The following is a 20,049-nucleotide window of genomic DNA, read 5'->3' as shown; positions in this document are numbered from 1 at the left end:
CTTCTGTGTGGTTTGTGTTACACTTATTCAACGATAAACGTCATAAATAAAAGCAACAAATCGCAAAGTTACATTATCAATCAGCATCTCTCAGTGGTCACTTTTATAATCTCCTTGCGGTGACAAACTCTGCTACATCATGTTGGTAGTTCAATCGATTTCTATTACGAAACGCTTTCAACCATCTCTTCGAACTCATCGGTAAGATTTGATAACAGCACTGTTTGATAAGTTATAAGGAAGTCTATCTTCTTATGATTGTCGGCTGCAGGTGAGAATCCCTACGAGACTATGGAAGGATATTGTTTCCAGACACCCATCGAGAGCACGCCGATGTGTCTATCGAAAGACACTTTATGACATGCTTGAAGGTGGACAAGATGATTTGCTCTTGCTTTCCTGCACACTTGATAAATATTTTCTTGTTTCTTATATTTTCTTGTTCCGTTCCTTTCCTGATGACGTCATTGAAAGTTAGTAAAATAAATAGCAATATTTGAAAAAATTTTCTGCTTCAATTGACAATTGAAGAAAAAGTCTTGAAATAATCTGTTTCACGTGACAAAGTCACTGTAACTTAACTCATCCATCAAGTAGCCTACATTTCAGTGAAAGTCTCGACATGCAGACTCATTTAGGTCAATTACGGTTTTTATTACGAAATCCCTTTCATTTTCTTCGTTAACGGTAAGGCATTGCATCACGTATTCACACACACAAATACTATCGAACTTTAAAGGAACAATGGTTTCATCATGAGGGCGACAAATAGAATTCGGCTGATTACTGATAGCGCTGTGAGCACCAAACCTTTGAAAGTTCGACTTTGATTCAACATCAACAAACGTTGAAACCATGTAGAATTACAAACAAATCCGCAGTTAGGTTTCTGAGCAGGAACATATCAATCAACTCTTAACAATTAAATAAATCGGCTGTTATATATGTAGAAGAAACGTAATCATACGTCTGGAGAATCAAAACCACTATGTTCGTACTATTTCGTTTCACCTGCTTGACACAGTGACACATTCCATAAAGCTTGGACAAAGCAATTTAATCAAAAAACCGCAAGAAAATCCTTTTCACTTCGGAACAAAGCGAAATAATTGAACCTATACACCACAATGGTGATGTCACGGCTATTCTGAAGGAAACGTCACAAAATAAACAGATTGTATCGCGTCAGAAGAACGGTCATACACAAATCTTAAGTAATAAAGTTCTGCGCAAAAATCTCCATCGAAACCAAATCTAAAGTTTTCATGTCTACGTCGTTTCAACCTCACTAGACGTTGAAAAGATGTGAAAATGGAAACTTTTGCAAACTGGAAAGAGTGCCACTAAACAAACAACAGGAAATATCTCTACGGTAAAAAAATCTCTAGCAAATATAGATTGAACGCTGTTTGACACACAAAGTAAACAGCAACTCAACATGGCATTCTTTGGTACAACACCTTTACAGATCAAAGGTAGTTTATTGCATCAGATCAAGAATTCTGTGGCGAAACAGAAAAAGCGGTTTTAAATGCAGAGTTGCAGGTGAAATGAGTTGAACAAGAAAATTAATTTTGAATTAAACTTCGTACGAAATGAAACACAAACGATGAGAACGACGACTTGCATAAGTTCAAGAAAATAATTCGGTTCGCAACAAATCCAACGTCGGCGAAAAATTCAACGTTTGAAAAGTAAACTTTGTCACCTCGTTTTGCCGCCGATAAAACTCGGCTAAGAAAATCCATTATTTTACATTGATTCAGCATGGAACAAGGTTAATGTAACTTTGTGGATTTTCTCAAACAGCAAACGGAGGAGACGTTAAGAGTCCAACGATTGCAGGAGCTGTATGATCTCCTGACGTCGCTCGGCGTTCATGTTGTGAGCCAGCTGCATCACAGAGTGCATGGCGATATCTGGGCTGGTCTGCGACAGAACGCGAATCTAAAAACGGTTAAGTTAAAACAACAAACAAGATACGTGGACAGCCTCATCCCAGTCAGGAAGTGCATGGCCTCATCGGGTCGTCTCTTCTCAACAAAAAATACAAACAGCTCGTATGCGACCTTTGCTTTTACTTGATAGCAAAGATAACAATACGCTCCGAAAGCCTTTGTCTGCCTGATTATGACATTACTTCATATATTATGGCTCGAATGCTTCATGCAATGACAAGAAGTAAATGGTAGAGACAAAGGAGGCCATAGACCAACTTGTAAGGGCAAATGCGGTCAGACAGTATGAGTATTGAGTATGTTCTAAGGGAAAGGAAGTGATTTAGTCAGAAAAGCATTAGCTTTGAAAGTGGATTGGAAGAATAAACAGCATGCCCTGAAAGAACAAAGAAGAGGATAAAGAAAGAAGATGCTTTGGACATATTGAGCTGGAGAAGAAAAGAGATGAAGACAATCGCTGCAAGAAAATAATCGACACCTCCCACCAGTAAGAGCAAAACCGAATTTGAATGATGACGATGATGAAATAATTCAAATGTCGGCATGGAAGAGAAACTGCGATAGAAAGAATTTTGAAAGAACGAAACGCAAAGCCATAACGTTTAAGAGGTAAAGTAGCAACAGCATGCTATAACTATGTTCGGGATGGTGGTGCAAGCGCTGGGTTTCGATTGACAGTGAGATACAATAAATTTTTTAAGATTAAAATCTCACCTGTTGAGAGATCGAGTCCCGTTGTAATGTTTTGATGTTTTCTTCTAAAATTGAAACTTTATCATTATTCTTCTTGGAAGAGCTTAGCTGATCGGAGAGCCACTCCACTGCCGCTTTGTTATCATCCCACAGGTGAGCCTTGAACAGAAAAATTATATTTGGAAATGTAACGTCGAAATGAACAACATCAGTCTATTCCACAATCTTATGCTCGGGCAGAGATTGAGATCAAGATGGAAATGAAACCAATTTTGTTATCCATTTTATTCAACCACGCAACATCCACCAAATACAATGCCAAGACACAGCCGATCACTAAGGTCCTACAAACAGTTGGTCACTGTCCAGCGTCCACCCAAGGCAGCCTGTGTGTCACTGAATAAATCTAAACAATTCAGCAACTCCGAAGCCACGAGTGCGAAACCTTTCAACCAACCTTGACAGTTCCTTGATCTTCTACGAACCAGCGGCGCAACATGACGTCAATTTGGTGACAAGTAAGTTCACGATTGACGCCATGGCAACGTTTTTTGACATCATCCTGCAGAATCAGACGACGCAACCTCCAGTAGATGAACTGCCGGGAAGTTTTCCACTGCAAGATGCCCTGAAAGATACAACAGAAACGTAAAAAACGTCGGTGATAACTCTCCGCGAAAAGTGTGCTACAGCGTGAATCAGTTTCAAGGCGCATGGCTGCAGAGTTGGTTAATTGTCCCAATGACGTAACTTTTATTTTTTTAAAACAGGTAAATACAAACAAGCACTACATGTTGCATAGGCAATCAGTTCGGAAGTGAGGCTATTAACTGTTCTCACCGAAATGCATCCCTTTGCCAACATCCCACCAGGAGTATCGTGCAAGTCAGCGAACTTGACCGCCACCTGGTGGTAGAGCGGTTCCAGGTATTCTTCACGCTCCAGTAATTTTTCTTCAAGGACTTTATGCTCGCGTGATTTTAAGTTGGTGTCGTCTGCAATGAAAACGTCGATGGCTGACACTCTCTTGGTAGTGAAGAGAGATTATTCGACGAAGCATGAGGATCAAAAATACACAGGAAAGTTTGCATTGGTTGATGTGGAAGCGATGAACATAGAACTCGGTCAAAAGGATTTTTAAAAGATTGCCCATCCTTACCGAGCTGTTGCGCAAGAGCACTGTACTCCGCATCGCATCTTCTCATGGTCTTCTTGAGCTCTTTTTTTCTAAATTTAATTTCGACTGTTGCTTCCGGCTCCAAGACACCTCCTCTCGACTCTTCATCCGCATACAACTCCATATGGCTAGAAGAGCAAGAAAATTTCACTTGTTCAGATTTAATTAAAAGGGAAATAATAAATTACTCAGAAATGATAAATTACTTAAAAAGAGGGCACATGTGCTTCAAGACATTTCCACTTTAAAGCAGAAACGAAAGCCACTTCTCGAAACTCATGGTTGATAACTGTATACAAGAATAACATGAAATCACTTACTTCACATTGATGGTTGGGTCCACTACCACCCAGGCACCCCCACGAAGCTCAGCGAACGGGGGGATGTAGACGATGACTGGCTGACGATACTTTCGCAAAGCGTCAACGATGTAGGAGCCGAACTTGAGCACTTCATCGTACATGTCTGAAAGTGGATGAGATTATTTTAAGCTCTCTGTGGTCAACAACCAAGGAAGTAACTTTTCAATTCATTTTGAAGAAATTGTTAACAAAATTTACAAGTAAAAACTACGTCGAAAGTCTTTAATCTCGCATAAAGCTTATGTTTAACAGTACGCGAGATTGTCTGTTCAAATGAAGGTGATAGAGTTACATAATCCAGCACACTGGAGTTTGCATGAACACAACGGATCTGACAGCTACCTTTCATTCCGCCAGAAAACCCTCTCCAATTGGCGAACATGATCAGTGGTAAGCCTTCCCTGTCGAAGTCCATGATCGCTTGCGCGGTTTTGAAAGCAGAGTCAGGATACCAGACCTAGCATTGGAGAAGCTATGTTAGAAATGAGTCTTTTGAATAGCGAATCCTTTAAGTTCAAAAACAGTCATTCAATAAAATCTTCAAATACTCCACCTGTCCTGCCCGGTGGAGTTCCTTCTCCTCACTCTCCAGGTCGGCAGGGTCGGCTGGGATGTCAACCGCAATAGATCTCGTCTCCACAGCGATAACTCCTACGGGGATACCACCGAGACGCGCCCGGCCGACCACCACGGTCTTCGCCCACCCGCTCAAAACCTCGTCAAAAGAATCGAGATCGAAGAAGCCGCTGCTCCATTCTTCGGTTTCTGTGAAAATATGTTCGACTTAAAGTTATGACAGATAGAAAGTTTGCAACAGAAAATAGGTGGAACAAAAGTTGAAACAAGTGATAATGGACCCGTGAGATGCACAAGAGACACACGTGTCAAGATCATAATTGTAGTGAAATTAAAGTTGCAACTTTATTTGAAACTAATGCGAAACCACATCCGATCCGATCAGAAGCCTCTTCACGCATTAAATAATTTTCTGGCACTTTCGCAAACATCATGTGGCAAGTAAATAAGTTAATGTAGGAAGAGTAATTTCATTCTGTACAAATAATCATGGGCTCACCAGTATTAATGACTCCCTTGAGGAAACTTCTGGGATCGTAACTTCCTCTGGTTGGGGTAAATCCTATCTCTCGGTCAATTGTGTCTCTGGAGTTGAGGATGATAGGAAGAGGAGACTGTCTGGATGCAGGCAGATAAGATAGCCATCGCAAGATGACCACCATCCCTTCATAGTCCCATGACACAGTGGTATGACTCACACCGTTGTTGTACATGATCTGTACCCCGCCAAGCTGGTTGTTGGAGTTGTACACTTCTCGGCCAAGTACCTGAAAACAAATCTCAATTCAAAAGTTGCAATGAAAAAGTAAAACCATTAACAATCAAACTTATTAAGTCTCTGATATCTTTGCTTTTAAATGATTTAAATTAGTTTTGAATTGTTTTGTCGCAAATCACGCACATTATGGGAAAAGACTAACTTCAAGCTTGAATAAGAAAACACAACTTTTCTCTAAAACTCCTTGGAATAGGAGCCACCAAATAATTAGATTCCGCGGGTTGGCTTACTTTGTTGAGAGCATTCTGTCCAGTCAGTATGATGTAGGCGTTGTCGACCTGTATCACTCTCTGACCCAGTCTGACCAGGTACGCCCCGATGCCAACAGCTCGGCAGGTTACCAGAGAGATGGTCACCACCTGAAGCAATCGAGAGTTAAGCGACCAATGAACCGAAAAATGATATAAACAAAACCAAGCAAAGAGAACAAAGTATTGATTGTTGAGCTATAACATGAGCTTCAATTAGTTGATCGGTTTGTATCACCATAGGAGAATAAGAATTGTAGGTGGATTAAAGCTAACTAACTTAATATAGTCAGAACTGTATACAACAAAAATGCAGACTGTTGTGGCAGCAGAAATGGTTCCGGTCAGCTTTATAAAGGTCAACAAGCAACCCACTACTCCCAATGATCTGATACAAACTTACATCGTCGTAAGCCCTCGACGTCTCCCCAGCTATCGTTCCACTCCACCTCAGGCATTTGACACCGATCGAGTCGTTCTTGCCGATGACGTCAATCACTTTGTACCGGGATTCCCCTTCCACTTCTATATGTTCCGCCACCACTGAGTTGGTGGCTACCAACTGGAACGAGGTGAAAGTGGAACACGTTAAACCACACGATCAAGCACTATCTGACCACTTTTTTGTGTACACTAATTCCTTCTGCCACTTTGATGGCAAGACCAACCAAATTATGAAAACAGACATAATTTAAATTCGATTCGGTGTATTTGTTCTCATTTTAATTTCAACTGCAGCATTTTTTCAGTTTCATTAACTTTAAAATAAACACATTCAGTACACTTGTACCACTTTGTACACATCTACATAAACTGTGATTTATTTTTACATATGTGACGTCAGTAAATCGCATTGATCCCAATACCTTCTTATAGTCATGTGGGGTCAGGTAGAGATACTTAAACCCCTTGTGGATGTCTTCGGGGTCCACCCAAGCAACCTTGAATAAGTTGGCAACTTCCTCGGCCAATCCGATGCGGGCACCGCTGTTGGCGGAGATGTAGATCCTTGGGATGCCCTGGGAGGAAGAGGAATAACGTTTAACTTGTCAAAATTATGAGTCGAGCTGGCTCGTTGAAACTACATCACATCGTGTGATACCTCTATTCTGGCCATCTCCGACGCATGCTGGTAGAGAAGATCCTCTTCCGGACCGAAGGATCCGATGTTGCATGTGATGTCGTTAGCAATGCAAATGATCTTCCTCCCATCGGGATACTCCGGAGTGTAGAGCGTCATCTTCCAAGCAACCATGCCGATCTAGAAAATGCGATTAAAAAATATTGAGAATTAAATGACCATTTATGTAAAACTGAAATAAACTCCATTTTACAATCATATTGAAAGCGACATCCTTTACTGCATTTTTGCTTTTTTTGCACTGAGATATATTTGCTGAGCTCGTTGTGTCAGCACATAAGCAAAAATGTAAGCGAAATTTCAGTTGAAACCTGTAAATTTTACAGGCCTGCCATTTGAGTATTATACAAAGTATTGAATGTGATAACAAAGCAACGAAAGAAAAAAAATATCAATACCTTATTTTCTCCTGGCTGCCTGTTGATGTGGACAAGGTCACCTTGGCTATCCAAAACTAATTCATCGGCTATCAACTGCAAAAGATTAAAATTAAATTACTTAGAAAGATGCATCTTTAAGTTTCTCTGTTACAAACTAGTATCACTTCGGTTTATATCATGTTTGTCTCCTCAGACGTCAGAAACGCCCAAGACAAGGCAGTGAATGAAGGGCAGCCAACAACAAGTGGATCTGTCATCACCCCGGTGTGCAATAGACTATAACAGAGGGTTAAGGCACTTTTCATAATCATATTCCAAAAGTATACTCGCAACCATAGGCGCCTAACTATTTTTTTGGCCGTGGGGGCGAAAGTGTATTTCATTCAGCTACATAAATTCAGTAAAATGTCACGTTGATGGATGACGTAATTATGTCGTCACACTAGGATTGTTTTTATTGCCACACTCGGACTTATCGCTACGTTCGACCTACCGTCGATTATTATAAACGTTGCACTCCACTGATACGCCCGCTCATGTTGGCGGCACCATCATAGCCTTGCCCCCTACAAAAGGACATATTTATCTAGCGGCAATGGCGCTAGAATTCAATACGTTGAAGAGGGTTTCTGCGTCTGTTTTATCAGTTTCAATCAGACCTATCCAGCATTCATGAATAGCAAATCTACATAACCAGTGTTGTACGCGTCAATGAAATAAATTGACGGCGTCAGCGCGAATTGCCTAAAAACTTTACGGCGTAAAGTACTTTGTAAGCTCTTAAAGAAATTGATGGCGTCAGCACTAATTTCTAGCGCTATTTTAGCGTCAGCGCTAATTTCTAGCGCCAGGGTCTCACAAAACGGAAGTATTCGACTTCTAACGAGTTTGGTTTTTGAGACTGTTTCGAGCTGTGAAAGACGATTTCGTCTTTTTTCGACTCAGATTAACCCAGGATACGATAAACAAACTTGAAGCTGCATTATTGGATAGACGAACAGCTGCCACAAAAAAGATTGTTCATTGCTATCAGTCTGAAAGTCAAAACGTCAAACAAAATTTAACTCTCATTGTGAAACGAGATTTTCCATGAAAACGAAAAACGACGCATAGCGCTTGACGCTTAAAATCGGCAAAATAGTTGACGGCGCTATCACTTCCGTCAACGAAAAAATAAACTGACGGCGCTAGCCTCAGCGTCAACGTACAACACTGTACATAACGCACACACAACGATTGCCTACTTGTTCTTCCCTGGAAATATCTGTAGTTTCGTCAGCCATAATATTGAAACATGCAGAATCATTTACCTCATCCACAATTTTACGAACGATGTCATGCGCTAGCATCTTGCGTATTTCATTCTGAATATCATGCCCAAGCCACTTGCCTCTTCTCTCTGTCATCCACGCATTTACATCGGAATTATAACGCCCAAGAATGCCCACGGCTTGATCGATGTTTGAATTGTTTTCCACATGACCTCGTTTAGCCAACCCCTATCTACTTACAAATATAAGCGCATCAAAAATGCTTTCTCGAGCAGCTGTTTGGAAGAAGAGCACAATCGATTATGCTCGACGGCCCATAAGCAAACTTAACACCGGACCACATCAATGGATGGTATGTACTTCAACCAATAATGATATTTTTCCCAATCACGTTGATATCTTCTTCCATCACGAACACCAAAACGCAGTTCAGCACCACTGGAAGGACCGCGAACGTCTAATTCTTCTTCCACAACAACATCCCATGGGCTGTCAACCACTAATGCTTCTACCTGTGCACTTTGTGCAGCTGCTACCACCTGCACATCATTGGGACTATCATCTGGAGCGCCATTTGGTACCGCTGGCTGATTTTCTGGGTCAACAGCCCTTGAAAAATAGTTACGAAGAGACGTTTGATTAAGTTTTCGACTTGACATTGCTCCCTCATCACTACAATATCACAACTTATTACTGACCTGCTTTCAATTCGTTGTAACGCCCGTTTTCGTGATGCAGATAAAACGAAAGCGTTTGCGTAAATTCCTGCCTTTGATCGGGTTTCTATGGCAACGGTCTTGTGCAGTTTGCGCGAGTCCGTTTTTGCGTTGATTGTGCCGCGTGTGCGCAATGCGGTTTGTACCAGCCCTTGTTGCGTTGGTTATCGGGCCGAGACTTATTTTCACAGCGAGCGATTCACTGCCGTGACTATTAACTGCAGGGGGTTTTCACTGCCGCGACAATTCATTGCAGAGGTTTCGACTTTCGAAAGCGTTAAACATCGAGATAGAGTCTGTTTGCAAGCGCATAAAGCTAAACGCACGCTGCGTCGACGTAGCAAATTATGTTGTTTTTGAGTGCATTCAACATCTGATGACATTGAATCGACGCAAAATGGTACATTTTTGCTATCTGGGATTGTAGCATCGCTACTCGTTCTAGTGATTATTTATCGTGAAGCTGTTGCGGTTTGCATTTAAAAAATGTTTTCCCGCTGCCGATCGCTAGTTCATCTATTGTTTTATGTATCAATACGGCATAAAAAGTTGCCCCCACTCAGAAATATGCGTGGGGGCCAGGCCCCCACGCCCCCACGGCTTAGGCGCCTATGCTCGCAACAAAACGTTAGGTTTCCACCACAAACATGCAATCGTTAAGTTTATGTTGAAAAGCTTACGAATGAAATACAACCTACCAGAGTATCTGGTATAGCGACTCCCCAATCCCCTTGGACGGCATAGGCCTTCCATGCTTCCCCTAGCGCCTGCTTGAGCATCTCCGGAAAGTCATAGACGTACGTCGTCCCGAGGTTTTGCGCCTTGAACCTCTTGGCTTGCAGCAAGTCTTTGGTGACGTAAGGCGTGCTAGTGAGCATGCCGTGCAATGGACCAGGCTTGTTGGTATTGTATGCTTGGAACATGGTCTGGAAAAGATTTCGTTTCACTTTGTTAGCATTCCTGCAAGCCAATGAACGTGTCCAACGTTGGTGTGGTGATGTGAGACAAACGAAGCACATACTCAACTGTCAGGTTGATGCGGCCTTTTCATCTATTGTCGTATGTTTGATATCTCATTTCGATTGAAGTTAAGTCAAATAGAAACATTATTCCAACTAAAATATAACTTCAAAATATCACAAAGAAATTATTTGATTTGATGTAAAACTAAAGCCTGCATACCTGTCCAGTAGTTGGGTTGGTGATCTCCTTGTAGAGACTGATATCAAGAAAGTAGCCAGTCTCCTTAGTTAAGAAGATGCGGAAGGGCATGGGTTCTAAGTCCTCTTTCGATCTAAGTGAAAATTGTGGTAAAAATTACGTTTTAATTCATAAGTGGAGATGAACGCAAATTGACACATAATTTTTTATTATTGATGACAATTGATTTCTAGAAAATTAGCAAGAATGTTGTCTGATTGAAAGCGTAGGTCACGGTTCAAAACTATTTACAGTACAGTCTGTGCATAGCTTTTGTTTAGGCAAAGAGATTGAAAAATACTTTTCCTGGTAGAATACACGGCGGTTGCTCATTCACTTCTTTATTGAAATTGAAAGATCGAAGATCAACAAATAGAGAAAAACTTCAAATATTAAATCCAAGCCAAGTCATTAGTCCACGCATGCATGGCTCCCTTTTGGCGCAGGTTTCAAATATCGGAAGCGATTGCAGATTGGTCCCAGTGCCATCACCCACCTTATGTTGACCTTGATTTCGGCTTGCAAGACCCTGAGTTTCCACAACCTGCTCCCATAACGAAGCACCATTGACCTTATGCTCTCTTCGATCTTCAGCGGGTCGATCATCACGTTCCTACAAAACAACAAGCAATCCAAGATGACACCGCGAGACCGTGGAAAAGGGATTTTGGTAGATGAACTATCATTTGAGAACGCCAACAAACAACGTCAGACCACGTCAGTTAATCATGAAAAAAAATTCAATGGGAATAGTAGTTTTCTCAGCTTTGGTTTATGTTTATTACATGATCGCTCTATCTTGCCAGCGGTACAAGTTTCAGCAAGTCACTGTGCTTGATGCAGTGCAGATGTGCAGTGCTTGATGCATAGTCACTGTGCAGATGATACTTGCGAACCAAACAATATATTTACAAAATCATACCAGGTTCTTTGCAAATCTTCATTCAAGTAAACAAAAAAACAACGTCACGTTCTGTTACTTACGGAACAAAGTTCATGAATATGTGATTGCAATCAATCCTTGTACTCTCAGCGGCTGAGAAAGCAACTTCCAGTTCGTCCATGGCTTCCAGGAGGAGCCGTTCTGCCTCGTTGTGTAAAAATTCAAAAGAAGCCTCCTGGAAAAACGTGGTTGCAAAACATAAAAACTTGACAATTATCAAAAAGAAATATAATTGTGTCTTAATAGCTTACCTGTGCAGTGTGCGTTCATCTGTTTATTAACATGCATTGATTTACGTGACAAACTGCGTTGTGCTGCAGTCAATGAAAAATTTTCTCGGCGAGAGATAAAATTCACAGAATTTGAAAGTATGTTGATTTGATACAAACCCATGGAACAAGAAAAAAAAAAAACGGGGCTAAGTGGGACGGGGCTCCATAAGCGTGTCATAAAAAGTCAGTAAATAACCGAAAAAGTGTTACAAATTTTTGCGCTTCCAAATTACAAGAATCCTAGCTCAAACAGTATGAAAAACTAATAAGAGAAAATAACGGCTTTCAACTGAGAAAAACAAAGTTTCTAAAAGAAAGCAGAGATTTTTTAGTAAATAAAGACAAAGCTGCAATTCAATAGAACCAGACTGACCTTGGTGACCAGGTCGGAGTGGCGGATGATGGCACGGACGAAGAACCGGTGATCCATCACCACTGCTCCCTCCTCCACCTTGGCAGCGCCCAGATACACATGTAGTCGGTGATTGTCCGTAGGAATGGCCTTTAAATGGAAGTTCCGCATGCGATTGAGTTCCAGCTGGAACGCCAATGCTGGTTCCAAGTGCCGGTAAATGCGATCTTCTTGAAACTGGAAATCATAAACTTTAAATGCAACTGCTTCAATATATTTCCAGAAGTGCTTTGAACAGGAACAAGTGAATTCTGCCAAATACATCAGAATAAACAGAGTGCAACATTTGGTCGAAAAAGTCTTAACATATGAAGTTGATGGAATAGTTTTGATGGGAAGTCTTACTGAGATTACACGCCACAAGTTGCGTGTGCTAGGATGTCAAAAGGTTACTCACCCCGTCTCTGGCCCTGTAAGTGAAGTATTTGGGCACATCTCTTCTCTTGTGAACGAGGAAGGTGACTCGCCTCAGCCCGTTCTCGGACAGTTCTCCCTAGAAAATTATTTTATGGATCGTCAAATTACTCATCACTTGACTAGTTTGTTGCTTTGGGGGATAGTTACATTGTGTTAAAAAAATGTTCAGTTCAAACTTAAACGCAAAAGCTTATTGCTCCTATAAAATATCCACTCCCAAAAATAACTTAAAAAGATGCCACGTTCGCCCGGTCATCACTCACCTTGTGTTCTTGGACAAACTCAAAAAACTGCTGACTCAGCGTGTCGTCATCCACACCACGCTCAGTTGCTATGGCAATGTTGAGAATGTGGATAGGCTCTTCCGTCATGCTACACAGTGATGTCGTATCTTCATCCTTCCCTCCAACGGATAGGGACCCACCTGGGTGGAGGTTTACGCAGTCATTGAATATGTCATTATCGAGAACACTAATCTTGTGCGTCGGTGATACCAAGGCAATGAAGCCGGGTACAAACTAAACGTAAAAAAATATCGTAATCATGATGTTAAGAAACAACAGGTGAAATAGTGAAGCACTTGGTGGCACTCACCTTGATTGTTAAAGCTTGAATTGGAGCTTCCACCAATCATTGTGAGGTTGGCGTTTCCCCTGTTGTCAAAGAACACGGGAGAGTCGGGCGGGGTGGCGTTGTGGAAGCATTTGACGATATTGGCAAAGTGCCTGAAATTTGACAATTAAAATTGTCGAGTGGTTGCAAAGAAAGTGGCAAAATCACCACAAAGTATATCCTATGCCATTGTTGAGGTTGCTTTTTTGAAAATCCATTCTTCTAAATTAAAAATTTTGATTGCATATTTGTGCTGAGACACATCGTCAAAGGCAAAAACACGAGAAAAAACACCAGCAATATTTTTTTTTCATTAAGTGGACATAAGAGCTAAAAAATGCGATAAGGAAACTTCTTAAGTAGACAAACATCAGTATAAAGTGCGTCTATTCAACGAACTTATTTCACTCTTTATCTCCATTCATGACCACTGTACTTCCAGATCCACTCAATGCGTTGATACTTTACTATAATTGACAAGAACTGGTAAATCTTACTCTTTAAAAGACTTGAAATCCGAGAAGGCGGCCATAATCCCCATCCGCTGACAGGGAGGGAGCAGACTCGGGTCCATCGTGTTGAGCCCCTCCCCCACACTGGCAACCTTCGGTAACGACGATATGCTTGGTATCTGGTACTCTCTTTGATGTATGCTGCAGGGAGAAGGGAAATGATCAAATTTTTGGGCAGGTTGATTTATAAAGCAAGTTGCAATATTGGAGCTGTACGACACTTCTTGTATGATGCGTAATAACCTTGTTTTAGAAACTCGTTTATGCGATGGAACATGCTGGTTCTCTTCTTTTCGGAGAAGGGCAAACTTTATAACAGGGCGTCTCGGGAAACAAACTGTTTTACGTTCCCAACACACTAACTTATGATTTTAGGCTTCTTAAAGGAACATAACGAAAAAGTTAGAGTTCCACATATAGACAGTTAGGGCTAATTAATTATCTCTACTGCTTTGCAATAAAAGAACGCTTTTACCACACCATACAAAAGAAATCTTTTTGATTTTGACCAAAAAACTAAAGCGTCTGCTCATGTCGGTTAACATGTCATCCTACAGATCAGCACTTAAGATTCTTCAAGGCGTGCAAAGCAGGGGGAGCGGTAATTAAGTACAAAACAATAGAAAAAAAATTCTATAAAAGCATGAGCTCCACCGCCTGCCGTGAATCCGCCTCACCAACTACTCGTCAGGTGAGAATTTGTAATTTCATAACATTACAATACTTTCTAGCAGAATTGTTGGGGAACTATAAACGAAAAGACAAGTTTTCGTGAGTATATAAGCGGCGAAAACTAATCTAAGAACATTTCACTTTTATCAGTAAGTCCTCACTAAGCTGAATAAGATGACGTCAATTAATACGTCGTTTTGTGTAATGAGTTACCACGACTAAACAAGGGCATAAACTAAAGTCCAACACAATGTCAAGGTTTGGTGCCAAGGGAAATATTTTATAAACAACATTTGTTATCATCAATGTTTTGAAAGAATCGTGCATAAAATTAAAACAACTTCCCATTGATCTGATAACACAGGTCAACAAATTGAAACCAACTTTCTGGTGCATGAACAAAATGATTGTTTTTAGGGTACATTTGGGCCGCTAAGTTCGAAAATGAAGTCCGTTTTTGCGTATCAAATCTGTTTTTGTTTTTTCTCTGCAGCCATCACACGTTAATAGATTTGATTTGAAATAGATTTGATATGGGAAAAGGACTTCATTGTCGGATTCTCCACCCTCGAAAACCCCAAAAACCTTTCTTATCTTCGTTGCACCGAAAATTGTGTTGACCAGTGTTGCTACCTGTCTCCAGGAAAGATTTGGTGACAAAATATTACAGCCACCAATCCTCGACTTTTCAAAAATTATATCAAGTCAATAAGTCATTGTAATCTACTATATCGGCATTGATTCAATGTTGAAAAAAAAACTATTACAAAAATGTTGCAGCCAGAATAGACAAAAATTGTCAGATTGCAGCGCAACAACATTTTTGAAAAGCGAGCTGGCACAACAGCCAATCAGTTCCCGGCTGAAGTCAGCAACTATTGCGACTCTAAGAGGCAATCATGCCATTGACTATCCTTGACGGGATGTCACACACAAAATAATAAAGCAGTGCTTTAAAAAAAGGAACGCAATTTATATGTAATACTCCAACAAAATAAAAATAAATCATCCAGTGATATTTTCAACATGCATTTGCACACAAAAGGAAGCAAGAAGACGCGTCAACGTTAAGACGAAATTATACCATTTAGGATAAGACTACGGTTAGAGATGTACGTTCAAATAACACCTTTCTCCCCACTAGTGTTCAATCTAATGGATGAACTTTGAAATAAATGAACAAATTGATCACGGCTGCAAATACACGCTATTTCCGAATGTAATGTTAAGAGAAACCATGACCATTTGAAAAAAAACTTCAAAAATAGGTGTAACCAATCAGAACATTTCTGGTCTTTTATCGATCATATAGAAAACAAAAAGATGTTCGTTGCCAATAAAAGGACTACGCTTCAACTTAGAAGTGTGGGATGGCACTTCAAACATGAAAATAATCACATACAACAGCAATCAATGGTGAACCTTTTAAACAATTTGGTGTCGAAGCAAGTACATTGATCAAAGCTATAGATACCAAAAGTCAATCATGAAATGGCAACTGATTATATCACGTCATCAACTCAATAACCTTAAATCATCCGATGAGAGGCGAGTGACCAATTCGTCATATCCTGGAGGGAACCTGACACAGGAAGTTAATGTTTCATGCTTATGGCGCTTCAAGTGGCCATTTTGCTTCAAACAATCGAGAACATTTACGATGCTTTTGCATTGTTTGAATTGATTGTAAAGTTTGTGAACAAAAAATATAATGTCATGCGAGCGACAGGACAGGACACTGTGGTTTAGACATGCCGCCTTAACTTTACGTTAATGTCAAGTTAAAGTTTATAAAAATGTACCAAAGTCATAGATTAATTAATTAAAGTTGAAAGCCTTAGTTAAACAGAAAGAAAAGTAAATTACGAGACGTGATGTCATATTTTTTATCGTCTACACAAAATGCTTCAAGTAGACCATCAAGAAGTTTAGAAAAATCACGAAAAAAGCAATCAGGAATTCCGGGTATAATGAAAACGTGTATACATTAAATACATAAACAGGTATTTGTGATATTGGACTGACCGGTTTGGATGGGATGTTGGCAACATGAACTGGAACTCCAGCACGCAATTATTTTGTCCGATCTCATGATGTTGTACGCTGTTCAGCTCGTAGGCTATGTACGATCTCCTCACGTAAACCTGGAAACGTAATGATGACGAGTTATGTAGACTTCTTCTTGCGTTTGAGGCCACCGCTTCTCACGTTGTTACATCCAGGCGCAGCAGCCAATGAATTGTGTGTTCATCGAGCGTTGTGAGATCCACTCCACATATCTGTCCTAAGGTCGATATACAGGACAATGGTAGAGATATGGTGTGCAGTCTGAGAATCTGTGCCACACGCATCAGATGGTGAATCGGCGAGGCCCCATTCGAACATGTTGCTGTTGAAACGCCCACCCCAGTCCGCAGGCGATTGGGGAAGAAGTATTTGTGAGCCTTTTCACTTGTGACATAAAAAGATCTAACGCTGTGTAATTGAACAGAAACAGCGATAAAACATCATAAAGAAAATTGATTCTATATTAACAACTTTTAACTTTGAAATTAAACTCAACGTTGCCTGAGCATCTGAAACAAAACGTTTACCTCAAAAGCTGCCATCTTGACAACAGTGTTTCTGTGATAAAAGAAATCTGGCAAGACATCAAATATGGTCGTCTCCGATAGAATCAACTTCTTGAGGTTTTCTTTGCAAAAGTCGCTGCCATAAGAACCGATAGAGGAAAGGAAGATTGATTCTACCTAAATGGTAAAAAAATAAAATGGAAACATTTTATAAGAAGTGTTTCGTCGTATTGATTGAATCATCATACTCGGACCGGGAAAGCTGCTTTGAGCTTGATCCTGACAGTTTCGCATACTTGTGGACGCTTTGAACCACCGACGCAGGCCTGTCACAGAGATTGATAGAGTGAAGCTTACGCTTGATGAAAGGTTGTAATCAATTATTCCGTATGGTGGGAGCCACTGTATGGAGAACTGTCTTTGAAATGCGTTGCTCAAGTACACACTACGAGAGCTGGAAGTGGTCAAAGTGAACAAATGCAATTAACTGACTGAGCTAACGACAAAGATGAAGTTGTTGAAACAACGTTTGCTTTTCAATTGCAGCAAACTCTTCAGAAAGCAACTTTCGATAGCTCGATGACCATAATTAGAAAGATCAGATCTATGGCGATGATCAGATCGCCATGATCAGATCTCATTCCAAGAGACGCATGCCATTTGCGTGATCGATTTTGCCAGGAAGTTAATATGGCTACAAATCAAAAGATAAAGGCAATAAAATAAGTCAACTAATCTTTTCATTATAACAATCGGCAACAGTAGCAATGGCTGTGCTTATTTTCGCAAGAGCAAGCAAATCGTGTTAGTGGTTGAACTTACTTGATTGTGGCGGAGTTCGTACGGCGGCTGGTGCGCTGATATCAAGACTTGTCTGGCACGCAGCGCCACCTTGGCGTTGTCTTGTTTGCTGAGAAGAGCAGCTTGTTCCAACTGCGCTGACACCCCACCCTTGAGGGAATGGTCGTGCCCGGCAAGGCAGTTCTAGAATGCATCAAAGTCACAATCACTCACTATTAGAAAATGATACAAGATCAAGTAATCACTTGGAAATGTGGACATCCCGCGCAAGCAAATTCGTGAAACCAAGTTGGATACAATTGATTGATTTCGTCATAGCACATGACCAAGAAACTGTGTTCCAAAAGCTAGTGCAATTCGCTATTACCCCCAGCGAACTTGCAGCATCAGGCTAAAACATGTCGTTAAAATCTACATTGTAAAGCAAGTTGGATAACTCAGTATGAACTTACAATCAATTGCACCACAAGAGCGTTTTTCTTCGCCACGCTGGCGTGCGATAACACGTCCTCCACCACAGACTTGACATTGTCCTTATTCTTGTCTCGCATCGCGATCACGCACTTGTCAAACGATCCATGTTGGAACTGCACTTCAACACGGTAATACTCTCGCACTAGGGCGAGCAGAACGTCAGTCATGTGGCCGCGAATGCCATTCCGGTACCTATAAAGAGGCCACTTAAATAAAGGGCTAAATGATTAGCTACAGTGTGTTTGCACAAGTATCCAATCTGAACCAATTGTAGCTTTGTGACTTTCAAAATGACATGGCATAGAACTTTAGAAGCAGCTTTATTAAACAAAAGTCACACTCATTTTTATCAAGTAAATGTGAAACAATCTCGGTACCGGCCAAACCAATACTTACATATGAGCAACTTGCAAAATCGGCTGCGTGTTGACAAAAAACACGTCCTGGTCCGACTTGTTGGTCAGTTTGGCAGCGTAAGAATCAACGATGCGTCTTATTCTTGGTCCAGGAAACTGGGACATCATGGAAGTGATGTTTGAGGCGTAACTTGACATCTCTCGCCTGATGTACTGCTCCACGGCTGCTGGAAGTCGCCCAGACAGGTTGGTCATCACCTCCTGAACGACAAGTTAGAAGATTAGACAGCACGTGGATAAAATTTGAACAACTTTTTAAAACAGAATTTAGTTTTGCAGTATCAACGTTTATAGTTTCAACGTTCAATCAACGCATGATCGTGAAGCAGTTTAATGTACCGTAAATATTGAGACTTTGTGCCGAACCAAGCACAAGTCACCGCACCTGCAATTCCAACAACGGCAGCGTTGGATCCTTTAACGCTCCCATCAACAGTCGGACTGCTTCTTTCATCTTCTCAACGTAGGTGTCGTCAGGATGGCACAAGCCTTTAGTGATGCATAGCATCCTCTTGTGTGCGATTTCAAAGATCTGGAAAAAAGCTGTTTGATCAATTTAAAATTCTTCCACAAACGCTAGCCTTGCGATTAAAACTTGTAAACTTCTATAAAATTTCTTAGAAAGAAAATATTAAGGCACATCAGGCATCGGCCTAACGCGCTTCCTTCACACGCACATCTTCCTCTCAGCATTCAACAATACAAGCAACATGAGCATCACGGTACGATTGAGTACTCGAAACGGTAATGACTTCCATCTTTGATAAAAGCGAGGAAAACCAAGAATGATTGCAGAACTTGTTTTCCCACAACCACTCAACGCAACAACCAAGACAAAAGTGGCAGCTTGGTATTTTGAATGCTACGCGCGCACTCATCCATGACATGAACGAAGATTACCAACGATTGGTGAAAAGTTGCAGTTTGGTTTCTTGTCAACTTGTCAATTCTTTACCTTATGGGACTTCTCGTTGTCTGAAACGTCAATCTTCTTGAAATTGTCCAATTGCCCACGAAACAATTCTATTTTTTGGATACAACTCGGATCGTCCGGAGATAACCTGAAATTTTGATAAATAGTTGCGATTGAAAACTTCATTTTGCAATCCACACCATCGCGGGGACAAAAGTTTTCCAACAAAACCTTGAAGAATAATTAACAAAATCTCAACTTAAAATACACTGTTATACAACTATTATGAAAGCATGGCATGTAGATAAACATGCGAACGATGTTTCGTAACTCCACCACACCTGGCGACCATTGATCCCGATTCCAAGACGGCACCAGCTCGCTTCACGTAATGGAGAGTGCCGCTCTCTGGCGCTGTTAGTGTCATCACCATCTTCATGACTTCGATCTCAGCGTAGGTTTGACCTACGAGGTAGACAACAAAGTATGAATGCAATTTAAAATCAACCAAACTTTAAGATACACGTTTAAA

The 20,049-nt window shown here is 40.8% G+C and overlaps 1 protein-coding gene across 1 annotated transcript in view; it reads right to left on the bottom strand.

Annotated features, from left to right (window-relative positions):
• Positions 1-1,038: 1,038 nt before the first annotated feature.
• LOC145771858 (acetyl-CoA carboxylase-like) overlaps positions 1,039-20,049 on the bottom strand; it is a 59,685-nt gene continuing 40,674 nt past the window's right edge. The window contains exons 17-48 of the mRNA XM_082583604.1: positions 19,859-19,982; positions 19,560-19,665; positions 18,990-19,136; positions 18,585-18,805; positions 18,167-18,380; positions 17,736-17,897; positions 16,935-17,090; positions 16,366-16,484; positions 15,869-15,922; positions 13,654-13,809; positions 13,139-13,269; positions 12,808-12,968; positions 12,525-12,620; positions 12,089-12,304; positions 11,485-11,618; positions 10,997-11,113; positions 10,483-10,594; positions 9,999-10,226; positions 7,332-7,406; positions 6,895-7,053; positions 6,659-6,811; positions 6,196-6,354; positions 5,775-5,903; positions 5,266-5,533; positions 4,744-4,955; positions 4,533-4,647; positions 4,149-4,293; positions 3,811-3,956; positions 3,492-3,646; positions 3,109-3,279; positions 2,673-2,810; positions 1,039-1,947 (exon numbers count right to left, since the gene is read on the bottom strand). Coding sequence (XP_082439730.1) covers positions 1,825-1,947; positions 2,673-2,810; positions 3,109-3,279; positions 3,492-3,646; positions 3,811-3,956; positions 4,149-4,293; positions 4,533-4,647; positions 4,744-4,955; positions 5,266-5,533; positions 5,775-5,903; positions 6,196-6,354; positions 6,659-6,811; positions 6,895-7,053; positions 7,332-7,406; positions 9,999-10,226; positions 10,483-10,594; positions 10,997-11,113; positions 11,485-11,618; positions 12,089-12,304; positions 12,525-12,620; positions 12,808-12,968; positions 13,139-13,269; positions 13,654-13,809; positions 15,869-15,922; positions 16,366-16,484; positions 16,935-17,090; positions 17,736-17,897; positions 18,167-18,380; positions 18,585-18,805; positions 18,990-19,136; positions 19,560-19,665; positions 19,859-19,982 — 4,802 coding nt within the window. The 3' untranslated portion in view covers positions 1,039-1,824. The remainder of the gene's footprint in view (positions 1,948-2,672; positions 2,811-3,108; positions 3,280-3,491; positions 3,647-3,810; positions 3,957-4,148; positions 4,294-4,532; positions 4,648-4,743; positions 4,956-5,265; positions 5,534-5,774; positions 5,904-6,195; positions 6,355-6,658; positions 6,812-6,894; positions 7,054-7,331; positions 7,407-9,998; positions 10,227-10,482; positions 10,595-10,996; positions 11,114-11,484; positions 11,619-12,088; positions 12,305-12,524; positions 12,621-12,807; positions 12,969-13,138; positions 13,270-13,653; positions 13,810-15,868; positions 15,923-16,365; positions 16,485-16,934; positions 17,091-17,735; positions 17,898-18,166; positions 18,381-18,584; positions 18,806-18,989; positions 19,137-19,559; positions 19,666-19,858; positions 19,983-20,049) is intronic.

This window comes from Aplidium turbinatum, chromosome 1 (genome assembly GCF_918807975.1).
Source record: "Aplidium turbinatum chromosome 1, kaAplTurb1.1, whole genome shotgun sequence".
In the NCBI taxonomy this organism is placed as follows: Eukaryota; Metazoa; Chordata; class Ascidiacea; order Aplousobranchia; family Polyclinidae; genus Aplidium; species Aplidium turbinatum.
This window is presented reverse-complemented; position numbering and strand designations above follow the sequence as displayed.